Genomic DNA, 26,143 nt, shown 5'->3' on the forward strand with positions numbered 1-26,143 from the left:
CCTCGTATGTGTGAGGCCCTGGGCTCCATAGCTAGCACAGCAAATAAATAAATAACTGAACCGGATTAACAGAATGAACTTTCTTCTAATACACTTATTCATCTATGCTTTCTTCTTTCCTCCATCAAAAAAGAAAGGGAGGGTCCACAGTTGTGCCTGCTCAGTAGGGACAGCCCTTCTACCCTGGCTATCCCACCATCCTCAACTCAGGGCTTCTAACCTAAGGGTCTGTGAGCAATTGGATTGTTTGAAAGCACCGGGTCAGCTGAATTTTTAGAGTGTTTCTTTTTAAAGTGAAGAATCCGTTTGTCCCACAAGTATCAAGCTCAAGATTTATTTTATACGTCTTGATTTTCATAGATAGGAATTTCTCAAAGAAAGAGACCCTGGTGCCAACAGAATAGAGGAGACGCTCATTTCACGCAGCTCCTTTCTGAAAGGGATGCTAAGCCCTCACAGCTCCCTCCCTGTGTGTTTCCTGTTTGGCTGTATTTCCAATTCCCACCGTCATGTTATCTTCACACTTGACTCCACCTTTCTCTGTCTCTACCTGCCCCATGACTTGTACCCCAGCCTGGCATTCTGGGCACACTCTGGAGCTGTCTTAGTGTGCTTCACTCTGACACCCATTTCTGCAGCCTTGGGCTCAACCCAAATGCCTGCCACCCTTCCCCAGGCACATCTGGTATTTCTGCACTGGGCAAGGTTCTTCCTCTTTCCTGCCAAATCACAAGCTCCTTGGGGTTAAGAATTGTCATTTATCTATATTTTGGTTAAGGTACCAAGACAGTGCCTGGCATGTAGTAGGCATTCAATAATTACTCATTGTGTAAATGAGTACTCAGTTGAAGCCTAGAGTCTGAACTCAAGAAAAATTTTAAATATTCCCAGGTATTTCAAATCAATCAAGATTAGTAATTAACAAAAACTGTAATTATTTCTTCTAGTAATCTTGGTAAAAGAACACCAGCTCAAATGACAGCATCATGCTCACTGGCTGAAATCCAAGTGACTGATTCTACCTTCTGCTGTGTAACAGTGAAAACTGAGGCAGAGGGTAATCCATAGGCTGCTGCTGCATTATAATCTCACCATAACCACATAGTTATGCGCCTTGGTCTGATTAATTCAGGGCTAGTGAGATACGTGGCCCAGCAGTTGCCTTTGGTGTTCACCATCCCCAAAAGTGGTGGCATAACTAAGTACCAGGGGTCCAAGCTTCTGGGTCATAGTGAAGCCAGCTCACTCTCTGCTGATTATCAGTATGCCTTCTCCTGCCCACTGAAAACAGAGTACTTCACTTCTATCAAGACCAAAAAGAAGCAACTGAGGCTGATCCCACATAATGTGCCCAGGGTGCAGTAGGGCCTTGATACTTGTTGCTCACGTCCTAGACCTAGATGGCAGGGGATGCTGAGTAGGACATTCTCCTTCCTTCTACATTCTGGGGTCTGGTGGAAATGGGCAAGAATCACTAGCCAGCACTGAACCCCACTAACACTCTGGAACTCGCACCATTAAACCAGCTAGGTCAACTAGCAGGCCAGGGCTCTCGTGGGCTGGTGCCCCCCGTCCCCGAATCTTTCAGGTTGAAAAAACTAGACTTTAGGCCTAGTTTTCTCATTTCTGAGAAACATCAGTATTCAAAAGAAATATTAAAACCTCTGAAAATGTTAAGGGCTTCCTGTAAAGATGACTTTTCACATACCATGCCCAGTCTCACTGTGCTCACAGTCTATTTGGCTGGGAATGAGGCTCCATGGCACAACAGAGCCTCAGTGAGCCCAGACATGGGTACAGCTTAGAGGGAAAGACTTGGGTTCTGGAGCCAAATGGACTTTTGTCTCTGTGCCCTATTGCTGTGTGTCCCTGGATAAATTGCCTAACCTCTCAGAGCCCAGTCTGTTCATGAGCTAAGTTGGAAATAATAGTGTTGCTCTGTTGGAAGACTATCGTGAGGTTATAGAGTAATTGTTCTCAAGTCAGACCAAGAGGGCTGACTCCAAGTCTTACTCTCTGACTCTGGCCCTTTATGAAATCTTACCTTCCATTATTTCTTCTGGAAAACCAGGATGAGAATGGTGTTTTCTTCTTAGTTATAATAGGTATAAAAGCACAGGGCCATGGTACCCAAGAGATTATAGCCAGGCTTCTTAGGGAATTTGCATCTTAAACAGTAGGTACTCAACCAACAAGAGCTGGGTAGGGCATCAGAACCGAGGGTTCTAACAGCTGCTTACCATGTTGCCCAGCCGTTTGTCTTCAGGCCTAAGAGACCGTGGCAGACCCCAAGCTCCTGATCTAGTGGTTCAGTTGAATCTGTGGCATTTCCAGAAGCTGGTTTTATACACTGCGGGTGGTCCAGAGGGAAATTAGGAACTAATCACCAGCTTCCAAGCAAGGTGCCCACTGTGAACCCTCAGTCACTGGGGAGTAAAACATAAGTTGCCCCTGCCCAGGAGCGAGTGGGACTTGTTATCTGGCACCCCGAGGGTTGCTAGACTCTCAGGGGTTCAGCCTGAAACTCGCAGCACCTCCCTGAGGTACCAACACAACAGCAGTGCCATCCTTCGAGCATGGAGCCAGTACCTGGTGCAGCAGAGACTGTGGAGCACTGGGAGGGGTGGTGCTGCCAGTTTGCTACTTGTGTGGAGGAAAAGCATGAAAGAGGACACATCCTGGTCCTGCTGGGCCCTCAGGCTTATCACCTGTTCCCAGGGAATCCAGCTGCACATTCAGAAACTCACTTTGGCCTTTCTTCTGCTCCATTCCTCCACAGTGAGGTTGACTGAAATGGGAGCCAAGATTTCTGAAACCTGGCAGGCTTTTGCAAAGTCACTCATCTTTCTGTTTGACAGATCATTTTGGGTCACCTGCCTGAGTGATGTCACCATCATGAGCACCTGAGGAGAGCAGGGGCTGAGGGCATCAGCTCTGCTCCCAAATGCTTGGGTCATAAGAGCATTCACAGAACCCTGAATTTGTCTTCAGAAATATGAGTAGACTCCTGCAGGAAGGCTACTTTGTATGTGGGATTATTAGGAAGGGGCCTCTAATTAAACCATTCTTTCCAAGAATGACCTGCCTCAACCAGCTGTCCACCCTTTAAAGACCCCTGGTGCCTGAAAGCCTGATGCTCCCACCCTGTCTTTGTTCTGTTTCAGCTCCAATAGGCTGTTGCCAGAGGCCTATTTCCTGTGCATTGCTTGAGGTCAGAAGCAAGAATCTCGGCCAATCACCAGACCCAGTGAATGAGGCCTGCAGCAGTTCCAACAGTCCTCGAGCTTTGGTGTAAAAACAAGGGTAAAAACAAATAAATAACAATAAAACCAGGATACAGTGCAGAAGCTGGGGGCAGCTGCATGGTTGTAACTCATGATTAAGATGCGGGCTCCTGAAGCTGACAAGGGTTCCACTGAGGTCAACATCCAGACATCGGATGCACCCAGAAAGCAGGTCAACATCTTGATCTCAGCATCCCAGCTTGTTAAAAGGTTTCCCTTTGGCCCTCCCCCTGTCAGAGCCCGGGCCCATGAAGCCTGCCTTTCTTCTGCACCTCCCTGGTGCTCTATCCATTGAGGCTTTTCAGCACCCTTGTTGGTTACACTCCTGTCTTAACTCCCAACTCTGCTCGGCGGAGGGATCTAATACTCAGAGAAACCAGCACCTGGTTAAGCCTCACTTCTTTCTGAAATGGGGACTTTGCCTATTCGCAAAACCTGGACTCTGTATGCTGTGTGGAAGGGACATGTGGTCAGGGGGAGAAAAAAGTCTTCGGAATAGATGATTTCCATAATTATGCTTCCCAGCCTTCACCACCATTCAGCTGACAATTCTTCTTTCTGCCCTGCCAAGTGGGCTTGCTCTGGCTCTCTCTTACAGCCCCCAGCCCCTGCCTTGCTTTTTCAAATACTTACACCCGCATGCTCACATTTCACAATAAGTAAATGGTTTTAAAAAATCCCTTTTTCTTTTTCATGCAGCAGATGGCAGGTCCCAGGAACTTGGTGGAAATTAGGCTTTCTGATTTTCTAATAAATTTCAGCATCTCACACAAAAAGCACAGCTCATTTTGATTCTGATGTTAAGTACCATATGGCACATCATCGTGGAACGTGGCAGCTCATACTCAGGGTAACAAGAAAGGGAGGGTCTTCCCTATAACAAGGAGGTCTAGCAAGTGCGGACCAATTGGATCCCGGGGTGAATACCATTTGATAATAATATTGTATATGGCAATGGAGTAATTATCCCTCTTTTATGGTATGTGTTAATTTTCGCTGCCAGTTTCCCTAATTACAACTGCTACCCAAAGGACTACTTTTTGTAAATACTCTGTAAACATTTGAAAAGACATAGACAAGTGCGTGCATGGAGAAAAACGTCCCTGGATTTTGAAACTGTCTGGAAAATTGGCTGACGTTTTATATGTTTTTCAATTGCATAAACAGCCAGGGAGGAATTTTCACTATATGGAAATGTTCTCTCTTCTGTGACATCAGGGGCCCTCCTGCCCATACTATGATCATTGTTTTAAGGGACATTTTTCACTATCCCCTTTCACCCAAAATAGGACCTAGCTGGAAAATAATCAGCCTTGAAAACTGGAGATCAAAAATGCCAGTCCCGATCTCCCTTACCTGCCTTACAGAGCAGCTGCTAAGCAGGTAAGACAAGGCTAGGCTGATTTTCAAGGAAATATGGTGCTATTGTTGTTTATCCGAAATGAACATTTCTATGAGCTTTGACAAATGTATATATCCATGTAATTCATACTCTGATAAAGCTATAGAACATCTCCATTGTCACGGTAAATTCATGTGAGCCCCTTCTCAGCCAGCCCCATCACCTGCAACTACCACTCTTCTGATTGCTCTCACTGTGGATTAGATTTACTCTTGAATTTCATACACACTGACTCCTACAATATGCTCTCTGCTGTGTCTGCCTTCTTAACCTTAATTCATGTTTGGTGCACGGATGTCAGACATTAGCCCCCAAATTAGATATATGTTATGCAAATACAGCCTCACTGATATGTCTTCTGTGACATCTAAAAAGGTCCAACAGGGTGGTCTAGGTGTGATGTAAAGAGAAACACAACCTTTTTCTTTTTCATAGAACAAGGATGGAAGAGCAAGGTACACCATAAAGAGGTCATTAGAGTAAGTCTCTATTGTTCAAGGAAAGAAATGAGAAGGAAAGCTCAAAGTGAAGAATCTGGGAAGAATACATCCTCATTATCTGGGTTTTGAGCGCGTTTTGCATTTCTGGGACCTTGGCTGCCTTCTTGCAGGTGGGTCTCCCTCTCACAGTGGTTGTGTTGCTCCAATTTGGTGCCATGTATCTCCAATTTCTGGGCATGCTGGCTTCCTGCCAAGCCTGCAGCAGTAGAGGCTGGTGTCTCGGGTCACAGGCTGTGGCTGGACGGTTGGGGTCCCACATGCCCCTCTGAGCAAAGTACTCTCACACAAGCCTATCGGGTGTGTGAAATTCTCAATCCTTTTGGCAATGGCTTTGAAAACATCTACCAAAATAACTATACTATCTATTCTTTGGGCTGATGCCTAGCTGATATTCACGAAAGAAGGTAGGGGACATCCTACAGATAAACTTTGGTGTGTATATGTCTGAAAGGCAGAGAGGGGTAAATTTCCATATCAAGCCAAGTACAGAGAGGGAAGTTGTGCAGAGGGAGACCTCCATTGAGCGGGGAACAGTGCAGGGAAAGGAGCTCAACTTTACTCATGTAGTACCCAGTGAGCCTTGATCTTTGGTGAGCCTTAGTCCTTTGGTGGGACTAACATCTCACTTAAAAATGGCTTCAGGTGGGTGGACTTGGCCAAAGGTAAAGCTAATAATCAGCCAGATTTCCAGGCCAGGCACCATGGCTCTGGTCTCGGCTACTGGGGAGGATCACTTGAGCCCAGCAGCTTGAGACCAGCCTCAGTAACATAGCAAGATCTTGTCTCTTAAAACAATGCCAGATTTCTTTCAGACATATTTTCATATTTGGAACATTAGTTAGCATGCAGAAACTAGGGCATGACGTATCAGTAAGAGTCTTCAGGGGAAAAAAATTCAGCGGATACAGTAATTTATTTTTCTGAATGTAAAATCAATTGCTCATTTTTACCAAGCCTCACAATGTGCCTGGTACAAAGCACTTTCCATGTTTTAGGATGAATCACACGTAATTGCTATTTCTGACAGTCAAAGAATAATGAATATCAGCAGTTTCATTTGGTTCTGCTTAATATTCATTCCTCTTTACCTCAAGCCTACAAAAGTGAGTCCTTCATTGTTGATTCCCTTGAAAGATGGGAACATGGAGATAAAGAGAAATTAGGCAGCTTCCTTGAGGCTCCACAGCTTAGCTAGGAGTAGAGCTGGTTTCCAAATTCAGGCTCGTGTCCTACAATGTTTCCAAGAAAAGAATAAACAGGGCTGGTATTAATGCCCTTTTCCCCAAAGGAGCTCAGGCCTGTATTACAGTCAAGAGGTATCTTTAAAAAAAAAAAATGTTTTTTCCAGGAGAGTCATCTCACCGTCTTGTGTAGTCTCATCTTCTTTCATCTACCAACCGGCAGATGACGTTTGGTTTATACATGGTCTCCACGGCGGTGTTCTGAAGAGCTGAACTCTCGAGGTCACACTCTGCAACCTTAACCCAGGCAATGAGCAGGAAGAGTGGCAATCAGCGACAGAGCCCAGATCGCCTCCACTACAGCCAACAGCTCCCCATTTGCTTTGGGTGGCAGTTGACAAGAATATCTGGCAAGAACAAGAGGGCAAGGCTGTTTCAGTTTAAATTTAAACTTTTCAGTGACATGCAGAGGAACCGCGGGATTGTGGGGCCGGAGCGCCACCGTGTGGTCAAAGTGCCGCTTACCAACAGACTGCTGTGAGGAGTTGACTTCTTCCAAAGCCTGCAAGTCCTGACCAGGGAAGGAGCGCGACTCAGTATGGATTAATCATGAAGAAGTCTCCGAGTGGCAGCTCCCCTCCGCGAAAGATGGAGCTGTGATCTTCTACAGCCGTGGCGGTCCTGTGGCTGCAATGTGAATATGCGTTTGCCTTTATACATTACATTCAGAAATCAGGCGAGACGAGGTGAGAAGCCAAACACTCTGGCAGTCGGGGTAAGGGCTTATTTAGGACCGCATTTATTCTTCCATTCCAGAAAGGCGAAGCCAAAAATAAATCAAATGATCTCGGTACCACATGTAAGGAGGTACTGATTGCAACTTGTCTATGGATGCTTTTTGACAGCCCTGATAATAATAGTAGCTGCAGTATTGACTGCGGTCACTGTACACCTGCCGCAGCACTGAGTGCTTTTCTGTCATTATTCTATGTGGAGCCAGGGCTGTGTCTGCCCCATGAAGATACTCATGGTCATTATATGATCATGTTACAAATAAGGGCCAGGGCTGTAGAAGTTGAGCAGAATGTCTGAGGCCATCTGGCCAGTGGGCATAGGAATTGGTGTTTTCAGAGTGTGTGGTAAAATTTTTAAATGTCCTAAGTGGACAGTAAATCAACATTCTTTCATTAAAACCATAATTAAACAATCAGTGCAGAACAGACACTTTAACAGGTGTAAATTCATTTAATCCTCACCATAAGTTAAGAAGTATTTTGATCATGCCTGATTCACATTTGAGGAAAATAAGTACTAGAGGGCCTCACTCAGCTGCTGAAGCTGCCGGCTCTGCATCTTGGAGGAGACACTGGGAGAATGAGGAAAGTGGGGTAGCTTGCTTACTGGATGAGGGCACACTTGTGACCTGAAATCCACTCTCAACTCAACCCCATGCAGTCCAGAGACCACCCAGGAAAGGGACATCTAAGCCAGGTGAAGACTCCAGTGGCCTGTGGGTTCCTGTCTGCACTCAGTTGCCCCTGAGAAGGGGGAGTGTTAGAAATAGCCCAGGCATCTGGAGCTGGGTCTCATAAGTAGAGTCACCAAGATCTCCAGATTGTGCACAATCTCATTTTGAATCAAAATCAAGACTGCTTTCCTCACCTGGCATTAGAACATGCCCACATGCTGGTGATTCCTAAACCACCTCCCTTCCCCCATCTGTGCTCCATCCTTCCAGCACTAAAGCACTTTTCTCGACCTTTCCTCATGCCTCTCTTGCTCCTACTGTAAATGTTCCTTAGCCTCTAAGTGTTGGCTACTCCAGACTGCAGTCATCCACCACTCTCTCCCTTAGGTCTCAGTACTGTCATGACCTCATCTCCTCATGGCTTCGGTCCAGCACTACACTGATAGTTTCCACTGCTACACCTCCAGACACAACCACTCCCCTGAGCCCTCACAAAAAGATCTCATTTCCCATTGGAAATCTCTATTTGAGAAAGCTCTAAGTTAACATTCAAAATAGAACTCTTGACTTTGCCTACCCCCCTCCCTGCTAATTTAATTAGCCTCTCCCTTACCCAGCTTCATAAATGGAATCCCCATCACTCCTTCCTCAGGCAAAAGCCCATATCCCCATACCACATTCACAGCTGGCTCAAATGCCTATACGTTCATTCAGAGCTGACCCTAAATCCAATCGTCCTTCATCATATCCATTCCTCGCTCCTTGGTCTCAGCCACCATTGTCTCTTGTTCAAACCTCTGCAGAGCTGCCAGCTGATCTCCCACCTTCCCTTCTGCCCTCACAGTCAAACCCCACCCAATGGCCAGCGTCATCTTTTAAAAACGAAATCAGATTGGATGATTTTGTTGCTCAGAACCATCTAGAACTTGTCAGAACTTTTCTGTCTGCATTTTCATAGTGTCCCTGATACTGACTGCTTGTTGTCTATATGCCTCTCCCCACATTTAAATGCTCTAGCAGCAGGAATTGTGTCTCATTGCTCTGCCTTCAGGGCCTGGGACCGTGCTTGGCACCTGGGCATGGGAGTGGTAGTAAATACACAGTACCTTAGGAATGAAGTAATGATTGCTTTGAACCCATGCAAATGTGCCTCAGGCCCCTAGCACAGCTCTTTTTCCACAATATATCCTCATCCTAAATCCCTCCCTGCAGCCTTGACCCTTTTACATCTGTATGCCTCATGCCTTTCTACAGATCTCAGCTTATTCTCACTTCATTCATGCACTCTGTCCATCAATCCATTAAGAAGTCACTGGTGTGGTTCTGGGCACTGGGAACAAAGTTGAAACAAGCTAAATTTTCATTCTCATGGAACTCATAATCTGATGGGCACTGTGTGCATGCACACATGTGTGCACACATACATGTGTTAGGTCGGAGTGAACACAATAGAAAGGACTCCAGCATGGAGAGGGTGAGGTGAGGTGGTCAGGAAAGGCCTCTCTGAGAGCTGATAGTGATACATTTGACCAAATGAAGCCATAAGGGTTCTAGAAAGTCCCCCCTAAGCCACCCTGGTGAGCTCAGACTCTCCTATGACAAGTGCCATCAGGGGCCTCTGCACAGAACTTATTACAAATTCCAATTTGCATGTATTAACACTTCCCTTTGACTAATGTCTGTCTCTCCCAGTGGACTGAAAGTTCTGTCTCTACTACAAGCTCAGACACAGGACTGGGATAGGGCACATGCTCAGAACTCTTTGTCAGATGACAAATAAATGGATGAACACACATGTACATTTCTCCCAAAAGCACATACCAAAGGTACTGGCACCTTGTGTAACCTGGGAGTTCTACAAAGATGTCCAGCAGCTTTTGCCTGGAAGCAGAGAGCCTCTGAGGATGCAGCTAAACCACAAAGGGACCATGGCAAAATCTACCCCAAGAGTCAGATCTGGCCAAATAAGGTGAGATCTAAGAGTAAACACCAGTCTCTGAGAAGGAGAGAGATTGGAGAGGATGGAGAAATTCAAGCAGACAAGGAGGCAGGCAGGAGCAGGTCCAGAGCATGAGAGTCACCTTCCTTAGGAAGTGGGCAACTTGGGTTTGGTTTAATATCATGTTTCAGGGGCCCCTTGGGGTCCCCCATCCCCAACTCTACTGCATCTTTCAAGGCCTCTGCTTCACCTTTGAACTCTTCCCCTCAAAAGCAGGTCTAGGCTTTTTGCCCCCATCCCAATCCACTCAACACTCCTCTTTTGGCTTCCTCCACCATCCAGTTTGATCTTCCATGGTGCTCAAAGGAAGCCTTGCCCTTCAGTCAAAGGCATCGCCTTCCTATGCCCTTCCTTCCTGTGACTGTTCTGGCCACTGTCCTTTTACATGTCACTCCCCTTGTGAAATGTGAGCCTCCACTCACCTTCTGAAGTCTAACTCCATCTTCCTAGGGTCCCTTGCAGCCATGACATTCTTTTCTAGCCAAGCTCCTTGGCTTCCTCCTTTCACTGAACTCATCTTGCAGGCAGACAGAGATGTTCAATGAAGCATCAGGTGTTCAGCACTGTAGGATCTGGCTTCATCCCATTTCTCCCCTTTGGATCAGCAGCTGCTGAAGGGCAGAAAGCATATCTAATATAACATTTTGCTTGGCATACAGCAGTTGTTTAATGAAGATCTGAAGGATTGATTGAAGGAAAACATTACAGTTAGCCAGCTGCAGTCTTTATCCAGAACTGTTGCCCATTCCTCATCCTTGCAGGAATCAAGGGCCACATTTCTTCCACTTGGGAATTTTGTGTAATTAAACAGTCTTTCTGAAATTGAAACCTGTCTCACAAGACAGAATTTCACTTTAAAAAAATTATAGGGTAGAATCTAGAACCAATGGGATCTGGAATGACAGGTAGGTCTGAGTTAACCACACATACTGGGCTGTTATAATCAAGCTTAGGAATTGGCTGGGTTCATAATAATAAAACTAAATATCTTGTGATGCTGTGTACAGTTGGATGGATAATGGCTTCCCAAGATGTTTCCATCATAATTCCCAGAACATGTGAATGTTCCTTTATACAGTAAAAGGGATTTTGCAGATTTTATTGAATTAAGGATCTCGATATAGGAAGGATGTCCTGGATTATCCAGGTGGTACTGATGTAATCACAAAGGTCCCTACAAGAGACAGGAAGGAGATGAGAGTGCACACTTGAAGATCTGAGTACAGAAGCTAGAGATTGGAGGACACAAGGAAAGGTCACCAGGCAAGGAATGTAGGCTGCTCCTAAAGCTGCAAAAGGCCAGGAGATGGATGCATCTCCCTATAGCCCTGCCAGCATCTTGACTTATCCTAGTGATATAGGAGAAATACAACCCCCAACCTGCTAGATGTCAGACTGCCAAGTTCATGTCCACTGAAGTCAAAAAATGAGTTCCAAAGAACAAGGGAGGTTAAGAGTAGGAAAGGTTTACTCAGAGATAGATCCTGAGAGGCAGGAGAGACCCAGAAGCGGGTGGCCACTGAGGTCTTTTGTCAGGGGTAATTTATACAACAAAGTCATAAATGTGGGTACGATGTGGGTCAAAGTATAATCAACCAAAAAGATTACAAGTATATCTGCTTAGCTAGTATAGATCCAATAGGGAAGCAGGGCATGTAGCAAGAGTATGTGGCTGGTATCATTAACCTTGGCTTATCTACGACTTCTAAAACAGGAACATTTTGGGAAGGAATGAGTTCAGGTGTTCTGGTGACCCACCCGGGTGTCTGATGCATTTCTAGACTTAATGGAAAATTACAGTATACTGTAGTCTTAAATTCTGCTTATCCCTTAGGGAAGTAAGTAAGTCTGGCCATTGTGACTTTATCTTGAGGCCCTGCCTTCTTCAAATGAGGCTTTAGCTACAATTCTGATATTTGTATTTTTACTGACTTCTTTGAGAGCCCAGTCTCTCTGACTGTATAACAATTTCTACCTAACTTAGCTGCCTATAATAACAGTATGGCTAATTTTGATTCTTCTGACTTCCAGACTATAAGACAATAAACTTGTGAGTTTTTAGGTTTTAAATTTGTGGCAATTTATTACAGTAACAATAGGAAACTAGCCCACTATGAAAAGGCAGCCAGCAAAGAAGGGGGGATACAGCCTCTTGTGAGAATCACTCTGGGCTCTGTGTCTGAGTAGGCAATAGAAAGCTCTGTCCTGGCAGCCCTGTTCCCAGTTGCATGGCAACCAAGCAAAGGGATGGATACACACAATTCAAATCAGACTAAGGGCTCTCATGCACTTTCCTCTGTGAAAAAGAGGACTTTGTGGTGGGAGCAAGACACCAGTGGCTAAAGAACAAGCCAGGTGACACAAGATCCCACCCTCTTTTATTGCTATTCTGTCTAAAGCTAGGTGGATTTTCATGTATACAAAAGGAGACAGACTTGGGAAAGCCAGAGCTGCTAATGTAGTAACCAGCTGATTCCACTGAATAGTGAGTTAACTCAAGGGGGACAGGAATCAGTCAAATCAGCTTGGTTTTCCAAATTAACTTTTATTGTTTCAGATTTGATTTATCTCAAACGCAGCAGATCCTAGTCCAGATTCCTCAGGCAAAACCCAGGTGCTGGAGTTTATTACCAACTTCAAAGACACAAAAATCATCCCAAAAGGCAACCCATCATTGTTTCTGAACCATGGAATTTTTTAAGCAGGTTGTGTACAGTCTTATCAGAGACAACAGCATACAAAATATGAAGCAAGGCAGAAAAGCACAGTTTTATATCCCATAAGCAATAAATGCTTTTTTTTTTAACAAAAAAGGACCCCAAACATCCTCTCTGTCCTGGTTATTTTTTTCTTATCTGTAAAAGTAAAATGCATACTGTGCCTTCTCCACAATGTCAGGGTGGATCTATGATAAACTAGTTTGATAAGAGGCAAGTTTATTCCCTGCAGGGAACTTTCAAACTGAGACCATGAAAAAGGCCACATTTGTTGGGAGGTGGGGTCCATGGGTTTAAAAGCAGTGCTTTAACACAGTTTATAAAACAATTTTTCTAAACATTTATTTTTCAGTCAAGCTTCTGGCTATAGTTGGGTAAGTACCAGAAACAAAATGAACGCAATCTCTCGATCATTGGCATTAGCACTCCAAAAATAATAAAGAGAAGTATTAAAATATTTCCACTATCTTTTCATTCTGGAAATATATTGATATAAAATTTCTAAGAATGCTGCAGAATTACTAGTTCTGTTTTGGTGTGTTTCCCCCTGCCCCTTAGAAGTTAAAAAACACTTAGAGTTAAATAATCAGACTCCCATAAATGAAAGGGTTTTTTTCTAAAAAACTAAAACTAAAACTAAACAATAAGAATATCATCACACAGGTCTGGCAGAAGAAAAGGTTTTATTCAGTTCCCACAGAGTCCTTGGCCTGGAGTGTCCTTGGCTTGATTTGAATGATTGACTTCTCCTTATATATAACCCTCTGCCACCTACCCCCATGCATGCCCCTCAGGTGATTGGTGAACAAGAAAATTCCAGAAAAAAAAATAAGTAGAATGAAAGCCAAGCATGATGATCCTCGTCTGTAATCCCAGCACACAGGGAGACTGAGGCAGGAGGATTGTGGTGAGTTTGAGGCCAGCCTGTGCTACATAGTGAGTTCAAGGCCCACCTGAACTACATAATGAGACTCTGTCTCAAAAAAAAAAAAAAGAGGAAGAAATAAGGAGAATTGGAAATAAGGAAGAAATAAGGCAAAGTGCAGTGTGTTCTCCAAACTAGTGGTTCTCAAGCCTGAGTGAGCCAAACTATATGTAAATATTCAGAAAGTATGCTAGAAAATACAAGGAATATATTTAAAATAGAATTCTGATTCAGGCAGTTCCTCAAATGTGGATATCCTTTCTGGACCCAAAAAATCTATGGTTCTGATCACCCTCTTAATTAGGAACAAGAAACATATACATAGCCTGTCACAAACTGGTTGCATGGATGCTTAGATTTGCTCAGTGAGAGTGAGGAGAGGAGAGGAGAGGAGAGGAGAGGAGAGGAGAGGAGAGAAGAGAAGAGAAGAGAAGAGAAGAGAAGAGAAGAGAAGAGAAGAGAAGAGAAGAGAAGAGAAGAGAGAATCCATCTCTTCCTTCTCTGTGAGTTGCCTTTGGGAAATGGAGCAGAGCTTTGAGGGTGGAGGAAACAGTGGGGTTCTAAGGCAGTGTCCCAACACACCCTTCCCCACCTGCCAGGGCTTTGACCTAGTCTTCAGCCTAATTCTGCAGAAGTTTCTGGAAAACTTTGAGGACAGCTGGAACGAAAGGAGCTGCTTCCTCTACTGCATTCTGCATAAAATGAAGCCACCATAGAACCTCTGAGCCCCAGGAAACAGGTGCTACCTCCTTGAAAACTTTGGCCCAAAGCTCATTGGCTTGGTTCCTTTCTCCCACTGAGCCTAACACGGGCACACACAGGGCCTCTGCCTCCCTGCTTACCCGCCCACCATGCAGGAATGCCCAGGCTCCAGGTGTCCTGAGGTATGTCTTTTGGGAAGCCACGAGTCTGTTTGGCACTAGCTGGGCACCAGCAGGAAGTGTGCAAAGGAGTTTGACTGTGTTACAATTTCCATTTTTAACTCTACCAAATGCCACATGCTGCACTGACACCAGACACCTTCTCAGGGAGGAGCCTGAGACAAGTTAAGGAGTGGAGTCAGGGTACTGTCCTCTCCCAGAGTCTCTCTTGAAGCAGCCACTGCCCTTTGGGGTTCTCCGTCTCATAGTAGTCTTCTTCCGGAGATGCCAGGGACTCCAGTGCAAAGAGCTCTGCATCCCACTCCATGTCTTCTCCTGAGAAGTTGAAGAGGATCTGCCTGGAACTCCCCAGGCTGGAAGGAAGGAATGAAGCAGAGAGTCTAAGTTCAGGTTGGCCAGCAGCGTAGAGGGAGGGATGCCCACATCCCTACCATGCCTGTGCAGCCCAGCAGTCCTGGGCTGTGCGAGGACCAAGCCATGGGGGGCTGTGGATGAACCTCAGGTGGGCTTCAGCCTGACTTGGGGGAGGAGGATAGGTGACAAGAGCTGAATCAGAGTTTTACTATGTCCAGTACTTGATGTACTATTGTAAGAGGAAAACACTAGTAGGAATCCCTGATTCCATCATAGCTGAGTGCCTTTCATAGATTCAAAGAAAAAGCCTGGGACAGTCTCCATAGGCCAACTTCCTGCCCTGCACACATAAACCACAGGCCTGTAGGATTCAGTGACAGAAAATAGTCCTGGGAAAGGAGGATCTGGAAGGAGAGGCCACAGGAGGTGGTGGCAGTTGGCCCAACAGCAGCATCTCATTAGTTTGATGTTGCTTCCTTCTTACTCTATTCAACTCAAAATTCTCATTAAAAATCTACGGCACACAGTGTGTCAGTGTCTATTGATGACAGCAGATGGTCCAAAGCATGTGGGCTAAGTGGACCAGGGAGAAGGGAGATAGCTACAGGGCTGAAGCAAGACCCAAGGTAGCAACAGTGAATCAGGCTAGGGTGTAGACTATCAAAAAAAAAAAAGTGAACCATGACCTCTCCCCCACCCCAAAATACATAGAATAATCTTGGTATGTAGCATGGGGACTCGATGCACCTGAGGGACCACCCCAGGAGTCTGCAGGCTAAGAGAATATCTTGGTTATGTTATTGGCCCAAGCACTTACTCTTTTTTGTGGGCTTTGGGCTTAAATTTCAGGGTGTTGAATGCCCCTTCCACAGCCTTGGGCAAGTAAATGGGGTGCCTCTCAAGCCTCCTCTGTGAGCAGATGGTCCTGCGCTCTGTGCTCCTCCAAAACTGGCTGTCTGAGGTGTGCGCAGCATGCACTGCAATGTTCTCAGAGTGTCTGCGAGGTGCCCGCAGGATCCAGTTGGAATGCAGGCTGTGCTCCCGGGAGCTGGTGGCCACTGGAAGAGAGAGGCAGATGACATGGGAAGGGAGGTCATGTCCGGAGGAGTAGAAGGCAAAGGAGGGGATAGACAGGCTGAGCACTCACAGGAAATGGGTAGACACAACTGTGCTCACAACAGTGAATTCTTGGAAAGGCCTGGATGGCCCAGCAAGGGGGATCTGACTCCAAACTTATAGTGCAGGGTGGAATGAAATAGTGTGTATGTTGAAAGTGAGAACAGAGTGGAGCATGGTGGCACACATCTGTAATCCTAAGCACTCTGCAGTCTGAGGCAGAGGGATCACAAGTTCAGGATCTTGTCTCAAAATTAAAAATAAAATAAGGCCAGGGCTGCAGCTTAGTGGTAGAGTACCCCTGGGTTCAATCCCCGTAACTGCAAAAACAAAACAAAAAAAGACAAAGATCTGTTTTTATTGAGTTGGAGAGATGCCCAAGATATATCACATACTGTAAGTGAAAAGAGATCCTATTTTTGTTAACTAAATAAGGTGTCTGTGTGTGCACCTGTGTGTGTTAAAAACACTTCTGAAAGGTTATGTGCTGATGGTTTTCTCTGAGTGATAAGATCATATATTTTTACTTTCTTCTTCATACTTTAGTATGTTGTTTGATCTAAATTACAAAGAACATAGATTTTTTTTTTCAGAAAAAAATGGCCACCCCATGACAAGTATTTTCATTAGAAGATTACAACTATGCAAGGATGACCTTTGTGTCCTCAGTGGATTTTTCCATCCTTTCACCCACACCCTGGATTTCCCAGGCCCCGTCTTGGGATGGTTACCCTTTGTCAGAGACTGATGGGGCTGCATGGGGGAGAGGGAGGCAGTAGACCCACAGGGGGAATGAGCTTGGGGAACAGGAATAACCTGTGCAGTAGCACAAAACTCAATCTGAAAATCCAGATCTCACAGCTACACATCTATTGAGGCCGGAACAATAACGTATAAGCATGTCATCTTTTTAGCGTTACATGAAACTCCCAACATTATCTAATCTTGGTACCAAAACCTGTTACCTGAGTGTCCACGATCTACTGAACCCCTGAATAAAATCACCACTACATTACATGGGGTGGGGAGGGCAAGTCAGTGATGAAAAAAATTGTCAAACTTGTAATTTTAAACTGGGCTCAACTCACGACCATGGTGGAAGTCTTTACTTTCCACAAGAAAGGCATCAATACCCTTGGGTAAGGAGAGAAGCAAGACTTCAGCCCTTACCTTCTTTCCCTCGTGAGGACCCACTGGCATCTCCTCCCCCACCCAACACTCCCTGCCTACCGGAGGTAGGGTCAGAACTGGATTTTCAAATACAGCTTGTCCATTCCCTTTCTTTTCTAAATAATTTGTTGAAGAATGAATAACATAAAATATACCATGCTAACCATTTGTAAGAGGACCATCCCGCACCATTAAGAGCACACACACAAGCAATCTCCTGAACTTTTTCTTCTTATGGGACCGCAACCCTGTCCCCACTATGCACCACTCCCCTTCAATTCTCTTTCTTTAATCACCTCTCTGCCACTTTCCCACATGGAGTCTTAGGACAGTTCCACCCTGTCTCAGCTCTCATAAAAGGACCACAGGGAAGAGTTTTCGTTCAAACAAGAACCCCAAACATTGGAGAGTAGACTGGAGCAGTGGCAGCAGGGACAACTGAAGTGAGAGGTCCCCAAAAAGGACAAGCATGGGGGCCAGGGCCTGGGTGCAGGTGAGGGGCTCCCATCAGGAAGTAGATCCCGAGAAGTCTCCACATCAGGCCCAGTGGTCACCTCAGCACTCACCATCAAAGTCCACATCTTCATTGGGTGGGTCAACTTCGGCAGCCCTTGGCCGTCTCTCTGTATCCAGCTCAGAAATGATGGAGTCAAAGAAGGCAATGGCCTCAGCCACATCAGCACTGAACTGTGAGTATTTCTTTAGGGTTGCTTTCTGCTAGAAGTGAAGATGAGAGAGAGATTTGCTTAAGTCTATTTCTCAGTGTTCTCAACCACATAAGCCAGAGATGCCAAAAAAAGATTAAATGTTGCTAAAACTAAATGCATATTAAGTCATGAATTTGTGAGATTTCAAAGGTAAAATGAGAGCCAAGATGTGGAATTAACCAGTGTCTATCCATGGATGAATAAATAAACTATGCTGTACATACACACAATGGAATATCATTTAGCCATAAAAAAAGAATGGAATCCTGTCATTTGCTGCAACATGGAGGGAACTGGGAGACATTATGTTAGGTGACATAAGCCAGATAAAGAAAGACAAACACCATATATTTTCATTCACCTGTGAATCCTTAAAAAGTTGACTTCATAGAAGTAGAGAGTAGAACAGTGATCACTAGAGGAAGAGGAAGGGGGAGGAGAGACAGAAGGAGGGCAGATGATGAGTACCAAATAGATAGGAGGAGTAAGTTCCAATGTTCCACAGCCCAGTAGGATCACTAGAGTTAACAACAACTTATTGCATGTTTTATAAAGAACTAAAAGGGAGGAGTTTAAAGATACCCAACATAAAGAAATGATACATTTTTCTGGAGATGGGAATGCTAATGCCCTCACTGATCATTACACAAGGTATACATATACTGAATTATTTCACTGTACCCCATAAATATGTGCAACTATTATTTGTCAATTAAAGAAATTTAAAGATAAGGTCATTTACTTGATCTGTGGCAGTGAGGTAGATTCTTCAAATCCCTAATTGCTTCAGGCCAACAGATTTCTGCTTATCTCAAGGAGGGGGAATGAAAGGACAACAAGATCCACTGTGGCTCTTGGTCACAGATTTGTCATCAGACATTAGACAGAAATAATTCATCTTTTAATTCATTTTTCTCTGGTCTTGTTCCCTGCTAATAAATACTCATAGAAGTTAGAATGGTTTCTTATAGAGGTGAGGAACGGCTCACAGAAGGATGAAGAGGATAAGGTATGTTGAAAATGCTCTATCACGCTCATCAATTTTGAAAACAGCAAATCTAGGCTCAATTCACAGAATAAATTGAAGAAATTTTAGAATGGCTGTTTGAAAAGTATAAAGATGATAGAATAAAGTTAACTAAACCTGTCCAGTGCCTAATCAAGGTCCAGTTCTTGCTGACTTGTTCTTCCTGGTCTCAGTTTGTCATCCTCTTCCCTACAGCACACAAAGGGCCCAGAGCAACAGAAATCACAGAAGTCCAGGTCCCTGGGGATGGAGAGTGGCGTTTCCATGCAGAACTCCCAGGGAAAAGGACAGAACTGAAATGCCACCGAATAAAATGCTCTCTGAGGAATTTAGCTAATGAGAGACAATATTTGTTAACATGGGCTATTTTGATCAAATGTAGAATTCTTTTATTTTATGTGGGCATTTTGGAAATGAGATAGTATAAAATATGAATAGGATTAAATTACAGACTGGCATGTTGGGAATTAAAGGATGGCATCTCTAGGTGTGTTCAAGATCTGTCTGATATGTGGGCATTTCTTACTGTTAGGGAAACATTTTTAAGCTAGAGTATTATTTTCTTTTTCTATTCTTAAAGAAAGATTTCAGAAAGAAACATTGAAGTACCACAGTATACACCTGAATCTCTTCTGTTAAAAGTAGAATATTATTCTCATCTACTTATCCACCCCCCTACAAAGAGCCAACTAAAATGAAAGCAAAGAGAGGAAAAAAGTAAAAACCTCAGGGGCAAAGAGAACGGGGGGTGGGGGGGTGTCAGGTGTAGATGAAGCAGCTGAGAAGAGTACATTTTGATCCTCTGAAAACACAGATGCTCCAGAGTTGGTGACAGCAGGTTCACCAAGAGTTCAGGGTGAATGTGGACTGGTTGAAAGTCTTTGAGAGTGCTAAAGGCCTGGCTGACAGGTGTCTTTCCTGCAGCCAGATTCCTGCTGGAGGCAGGTCTGTAGGCTCCTATCCTCCCTTTGCTTTCTCTCGATGCTTCTCCACCTTATGATGAAATGAATGTTCTCAATGACACTTGTTGAGACAGTCCCTCCTCTAGGAAATCCACCTCCCTCCTCTAGATTTCTGTGGTCCTCAGTACCTAACCCAATCCTTCTGTGACATGTCATTTTAAAGAATGCTCTTGAGAAGCAAGAGAGACAAAGAGAGAAAAGCAAAGAATGGAGGTCACACAATCCAGACTGACCTAAAGGGAAGAGGGATATTATTCAAGAGTAATGCATCCCCAAACCCATTGCCACATCAAAGGGACAGCTCCACATCTCTAGATGGCAATTGTCATCACTGTTGGGCTAAATTTGAGGGTCTTGGTCTTACACTGAATCATACATTCTTTTTCATTTAAGTCACCTTGTGGCTTGATCTAAGAGACTGAATTTTAAGTGTCTCCAGGAAGTAAATAGACTTTGGCCAGCAGCTCAAAGCAGCCTGAACCAGAAGCTTATGTTCATTAGAGGGCTTGGAAGGGAATCAACTTTGATGTCTTAACTATAAGTATAAGGAACACACTACTCTTAATTTTGTGTTAATACAATCGCTATCCTGTGACCTGTTGTGAATTTCTTGAATCTCCTTTAGCACTATCCCCCTAGGATAACATTTACAAATAAAAAATAATAATAATAATAAATCACTAGCCTAAAAATCACCACTTTAGCTGCAGAACTCCCTGTCGTCAAAGCTAGCAGACAAGGGCCAGGGATTTAGCTCAGTGGTGCTGCCACCTGCCTCGTAAGTGCAGGGTCCTGAGTTTGATCCCTGGTACCAAAAAAAAAAAAAAAAAAGCTAGCAGTCAATGTGGCTACACATTTACTGATTGTTCTTAATATTCAATTATGCTGCTTACTTCCAAGATTTCAAGTTTAGAAGTCAAGACTTGGGTGTCACTCCCATAATTGGCCCCTTCTGCAAGGCATGCCAGTGAGTGCCAGCCCAGGTTCACCCAGAAACAGACAGGTGAACTCCTTGGCCATTGCAGAAGAGCCCACTCTTCTGAATCCTACTCCTGGGGTCTCTGCTAGACCATTCAGTACCTTGTCATTATAAAACATGTTCCTTTAGAAGAGCTTTTGGATCCTGGTGTGGCTGCAGAGTGAGCCTTTGGTAGCATGCTGGTGACATTATTTGTGCCCTATGACCAAGTCTCATCACAAGAGAAGACTTTCCTCCTTTCCCCCGCTTGCCCAATTACTCATTAGTTCCTCTGATTGTTTATGGACAGAAGTGAATTTAAAAGTGCTTTCTTTACTATTTAGCTTTACTTTCTCTCCTTGCAACCAAAGGCACGTTGTTTCAGTCTGAAAGCCAAGTCTAAAAGATGATAAGGTGTCTCTGCAACAGCAGTGCCCAATCCCAGCTGAGAGAACATCAATGCCTAGTTTCTTCCTACACCAATGAACTCAGACTCCATCACCATCCAAGCAGTGACTCTGATGCATAGCCATTGAAAACTACCGCTCTGCAGAGACCTGAGCATGGAGGAAGGAGCCTACCTGTCTGAGATAGAATGAAAACCTCAAATACCAGTCTTACTTCTTGGCTATACAAGAGCAGACAGGAATGACTCTATGTCAACAAGGGCATAGGGGACAGGACACAGAAAACAAAATCTCTTGGACTAAAGTCCCCAGACTCCTTGTGTCCTTGTGAACTTCCTAGTGCTTAGGACACAACAAGGCCAATCCTGGTCCTCTCACCTTACCAAGGCAGGAGAGCAACCTCCCCCAGGTGCACCTTCTCATCCCCCAACCTGACCCAGACCACCTCCTGACCAGAAGTTTCCAGTGCCTGTGCTGATGCCAGCTGTCTGCTTCCTGGGCTCCATGTTTCAGTGTCATTCAGCTCGGCTACACTTCATTCTAGTTAGATGCAGCTGCTGACCCAGTGAATTTAAATGGCTGGGGATTCTGATCTTGTTTCCTATTGCTGGGGTGACCAAACACCTTGGTTTGGTTAAGAATCCTCCCAGTTTAGGTTGTTATCCCAGCATAGTTATGAATAGTACCTCATTTACTCTCAAAAGTGTCCCTAGTTGGAGGACAAATGACCTCGCCCCTCTATCCATACCACTCATTGTGGCATCTCTTCATTTCCCTAAGTCTTAGGGAAATTGCCACCTGCCATAAGCTAACTGTCCATTTTACTACCACGAGACCACATACATGCACCATATTTCCGTAAGTTCTTCACTCAAATTCACATTTTTTTGATCACCACTTGTTTGAGGAGAATTTGAGTACTTCATTATCTTTCTTGCCTGAGTCTGATCCACTCTATCTCATCTAAAATTTCCAGATTTGGTTTACTTAAAGTGATCCAGGAGATTAAATGTGAAGAAAATTTGAATACAAAATCCTTCCAGATCTTTATGATTTTATTTAAGCCTTTCATATTTGCCTTATCCAAACCTTGTTCTGTCGCTTTTTTTTCAAAAATAAACTCTTTCTAAAGCATCTAACTTAGTTTTCATAGAAGAAATTCTGGTTTTTTTCACAGCCATATTTTATAATTTATCATATTTAATTTAATTACGTATGATAAATTAATTATGGTAATAACTCCAAGTAATAGAAACCAGTTTGAGAGCAAAATAACAATTTTATTAAGCAAATATTCAACTTGTGATCATTGGGAAGTATATAGCCATTCCTCAGTTTTAAAAAGTCTTTTGTTGTAAACATTTTTAAATATAAAATCTATAGGAAATGGAACTATGAATCCCATGTCCTCACCACCAACTTCAACAACTATCAACACTCTGCAATTCTTATTTACCTATTATTCCCTTGCTTTTTAAAGATAATTCTGAGAAATATGATTTTACTCATAAATTCATCAAAATGTACCTCTAACCAATAAGTATTTGGTAATACTACCACAAATGTTATTATGCCTAAACAAATCCACAATGTTATTATATTTACCAAAATTCATGATTTTGCAATATCCAGCCTATGTTCTATTTTCCCTGGCTGACTCAAAAATGTGTTGTATAAATTGGTTTCTTCCAATTAGGACACAAGCAAGGTGGACATTGTGATGTTTTTTAGACTCCTTTATTATTTTATGCATGCCGTGTAACTGTTGAAGAATCTGAGTCATTGCTCTAGAGACTTTCTCCCATTCTAGGTTGGGTGTCTCCATTGGTATTGATTTGCATGTTCCTCCACCCCATAGTCCCTGTAATAATTCACTAGTGATGATGTAAACAACATATCAGGAGACACATAATGCATATTTTCCCATTTAAAGTGAGGTTAAGATTGATACAGGGTTTATGTAATGTTGGCTTTCCTTTTACTTAGTGATTTTAGCAACTATTATTTTATTAGTGGTTGCAAAATGTTACCTTTCAAATTGCATAATCTTTCTGTAGTTATTAACTACATTTCTAGTGTGAAAAACTTTCTCTCATCCACTGTACAGTCTGTTTAGGGATGGAAGAATAAATGATTGATCCCTTCCCTTACCAGTCATTCTTAAAGAAATAAATTGATAACCTGGAAAGCTCGTAAGATGTTCAGTGAGATTTGTTTTTGTACCATTGTCAATTTATAGGCTTTTAACATAGTAGATACATTTTTATCAGTTTTAATAATCTTTTTTGATTCTCAAATTGTCCCATATTTTGGCAGCAAAAAAACCTTTCAAAAATGACTCCTAGGGGCCATGGATTTAGCTCAGTGGTTCCAGTGCCTGCCTCAAAAGCGCAAGGTCCTGAGTTCAATCCCCAGTACCAAAAAAAAAAGAAGAAGAAGAAAAAAATGAGTTCTGAGCCCCTTTGACATAATCTTAGCATCTTTGAGAGCTTCCAATCTTTTAAACACAAGATGTCCAATGTTCATAATTGTGCACTTCTGGGGCCAGGGATTTAGCTCAGTGGTTCTGGTGCCTGCCTCACAAGTGCAAGGTCCCAAGTTCGATCCTTGGTACCAAAAAAAAAAAAAAAAGGGTACATTCATAATTGTGCACTTCTTACCTCCAACCTGGATTCTGTTATTTCTCCAAGGAACCTTTGATTTTACTTGGAAGTGATATTTAAACACCTCAATGTATATTTTTAAGCATTTTAGAGCTACATGGTTGTCATTATTTCTAAACCTTTTTAGTGGAGCAAACTAAGAAATATTAATTTTTTTAAAAAAGAAAAAACCCTAAGTTCATACTCGAGAGTTCAGATTATAGCAGTACATTCATGATTCCTCTCTCCTACCTTTTGATTATTGTTACAAACAATTTTACTTTAAATTGCTATAAACACACATTACACTATTACTTTTTTCTGAAATAATCAGTTTTATTTTAGAGAAATTAAAAATAAGAAAATTTCATAAATTGTATTTTACCTCCCTGTCTTTTTAACAGTGCTATTCATTTATTTGTGTGGATCTAACTTTCTGTCTGGTACATTCTCTCCTCCTGAAAAACACCTTTAATATTTATTGTGCTATAGATGTCTTGGCAATAAATATTCCTTGTGTTGTTGTTGCTGCTATTATTGTTGTTGTTTGTCTCAGAAATATTTTTTATTCTCATTCTTAAAAGATATTTCCATGGCTATGGAGTGTAGTGTCAACAGGTACTGTGGTTTACATGTGCCCTCCATAGTCCATATGTGGGAAACATAATTTCCAATGTAACAATGTTGAGAGGTGGGACTTTTAAGAGGTAATTAGGTCATGAAGGTTCTGCTGTTATGAATATATTAATGCTATTATTACAGGACTGAGTCAGTTATTGAGGGAATGAGTTCCTGATGAAAAGGATGAGTTCGGTGTGCTCTCTTGCCATTCTTTCTTCTACCATCAGATGGCAGAAAAAGAAGACTCTCTTGACAGGGATTTAGCTCAGTGGCACCATGCCAACCTTGCAAGCCCAAGGTCCTGAGTTCGATCCCTGATACTGGGGGAAAAAAAAAAAGAAGACTCTCTCCAGATGTGGTCCCCCTGACTTTGAGCTTTTCAGCCTCCAGAACTGTAAGAAATAAATCTCCATTCCTTATAAATTATCCATTCTCTAGTATTCTGCTATAGCCACACAAAAACAGACTAAGACAGCAGGTTTTACATTTCCATTTGTTGTCTTTCAGAACTTCAAAGATACTTCACCATTATCCTCTGGCTTCTACCATCTCTGATGAGAAGTCAGCTGTCGTTTCCATGTTCCATTGTGTATGATGTGCCTTTTTTCCTTAGTCTTTTTGACAATTTTATTATGTGGTACCTAGGTTTTGTTGTTCTTGTTGTTGTTGTTGTTGTTATGTACACTTCTTGGTGCTTTCCAAGTTTCTTTTATCTATGATTTAGTGGATGTCATTAACTTGGGAAAATTCTCAGCCATTGTTTCTTCAAACATTTCTTCTGGCCCCACTTGTCCTACCAATTGCTTTTTTTTTTTTTTTGTACTGGGGATCGAACTTGGGTCCTTGCACTTGTGAGGCAGGCAGCAGCACCACCGAGCTAAATCTCTGGCCTCCAATTGCATTTATATTAGACTATTTGATGTTGTGACACAGTTTTTAGATACTATATTTTCTTTGTGCATCAGTTTTATTTTCACCCATCTTCAAATTTGCTGATTCCTTCCTTGGCTGTATCATGTCTACTGATGAGCTCATCAAAGGGATTCTTCATCTGCTACTTTACTGTTTACTTCTTATCTCTTCCTTAGATTCTGTATTAAAGTTTCCATCTTTCTACTGGAATTTTCCATCTGATCTTGCATGTTTTCCACAAAAGCATTTAACATATCAATCATTGGGATTTTTTAAATCCCCAATGGATGGTTTCTATGACTATGTCATAGCTGAATTTATTTGTATTTATTGCTTTGCTTCTTGGCACTTCTTTTTTTGTTTTTTTTTCATATAAATCATAATTTTTATTGAAAACTAGACATCCTGTATTGGTCAGGAGACACTGAGGATTTAATGTCTAGAACTGCTCTTTGCTTTGCTAGGACTATAGTTTGGCTTTAGTCTCTCTAGATAGGCGTTTATCTGGAATTGGGGTCTCCTATTGCTATGGTTACTCTCAGAGTATCATGGACTTTAAATTTTTCTTGAAATACTTTGTATTTAAGATGGAGACTCATTTTCAGGGAATTTCTTCTCACCATGTGCTGCAACCTCAGCTTTAAGTCTCACCTTTGTGAGAGGTTCTCTCTGGGGGCCCTTTAAGATTCTACTCTTATTTACTACTGGGTGCTTGTTTTCTTGGCAGTGAGTGGCAGGAGGACATTCACTGTTTTCTGAATGGCTGGGTCTGAGTTAGCACTGTGACTCTGAGGATGTAGCCTTCCCCTAGCAGTACTTTTGGGGCCAGTATACCTGAGGAATCATTCCCAGATTTCCCTGCCCAATAAATTTTTTGTTTCAGGGGAGGTAGAAAGAATGATCTAGGCAG

The 26,143-nt window shown here is 43.0% G+C and overlaps 2 protein-coding genes across 2 annotated transcripts in view; both read right to left on the reverse strand.

Moving 5' to 3' along the window:
• The window catches only part of LOC101726611 (guanylate cyclase soluble subunit beta-2-like), a 66,323-nt gene extending 61,399 nt beyond the window's left edge, over positions 1-4,924 (reverse strand). Inside the window, exons 1-2 of the mRNA XM_087197389.1 lie at positions 4,897-4,924; positions 2,748-2,947 (exon numbers count right to left, since the gene is read on the reverse strand). Coding sequence (XP_087053515.1) covers positions 2,748-2,947; positions 4,897-4,909 — 213 coding nt within the window. The 5' untranslated portion in view covers positions 4,910-4,924. The remainder of the gene's footprint in view (positions 1-2,747; positions 2,948-4,896) is intronic.
• A 7,441-nt stretch (positions 4,925-12,365) lies between these two features.
• The window catches only part of CUNH13orf42 (chromosome unknown C13orf42 homolog), a 29,652-nt gene continuing 15,874 nt past the window's right edge, over positions 12,366-26,143 (reverse strand). Inside the window, exons 2-4 of the mRNA XM_021257785.2 lie at positions 17,564-17,711; positions 15,529-15,769; positions 12,366-14,710 (exon numbers count right to left, since the gene is read on the reverse strand). Of these exons, the coding sequence (XP_021113444.1) occupies positions 14,536-14,710; positions 15,529-15,769; positions 17,564-17,711 (564 nt within the window). The 3' untranslated portion in view covers positions 12,366-14,535. The remainder of the gene's footprint in view (positions 14,711-15,528; positions 15,770-17,563; positions 17,712-26,143) is intronic.

Source organism: Heterocephalus glaber, unplaced genomic scaffold (assembly GCF_053883595.1).
Source record: "Heterocephalus glaber isolate CG9 unplaced genomic scaffold, H.glaber_assembly_v1.0 deba00001666, whole genome shotgun sequence".
NCBI classification, from domain to species: Eukaryota; Metazoa; Chordata; class Mammalia; order Rodentia; family Bathyergidae; genus Heterocephalus; species Heterocephalus glaber.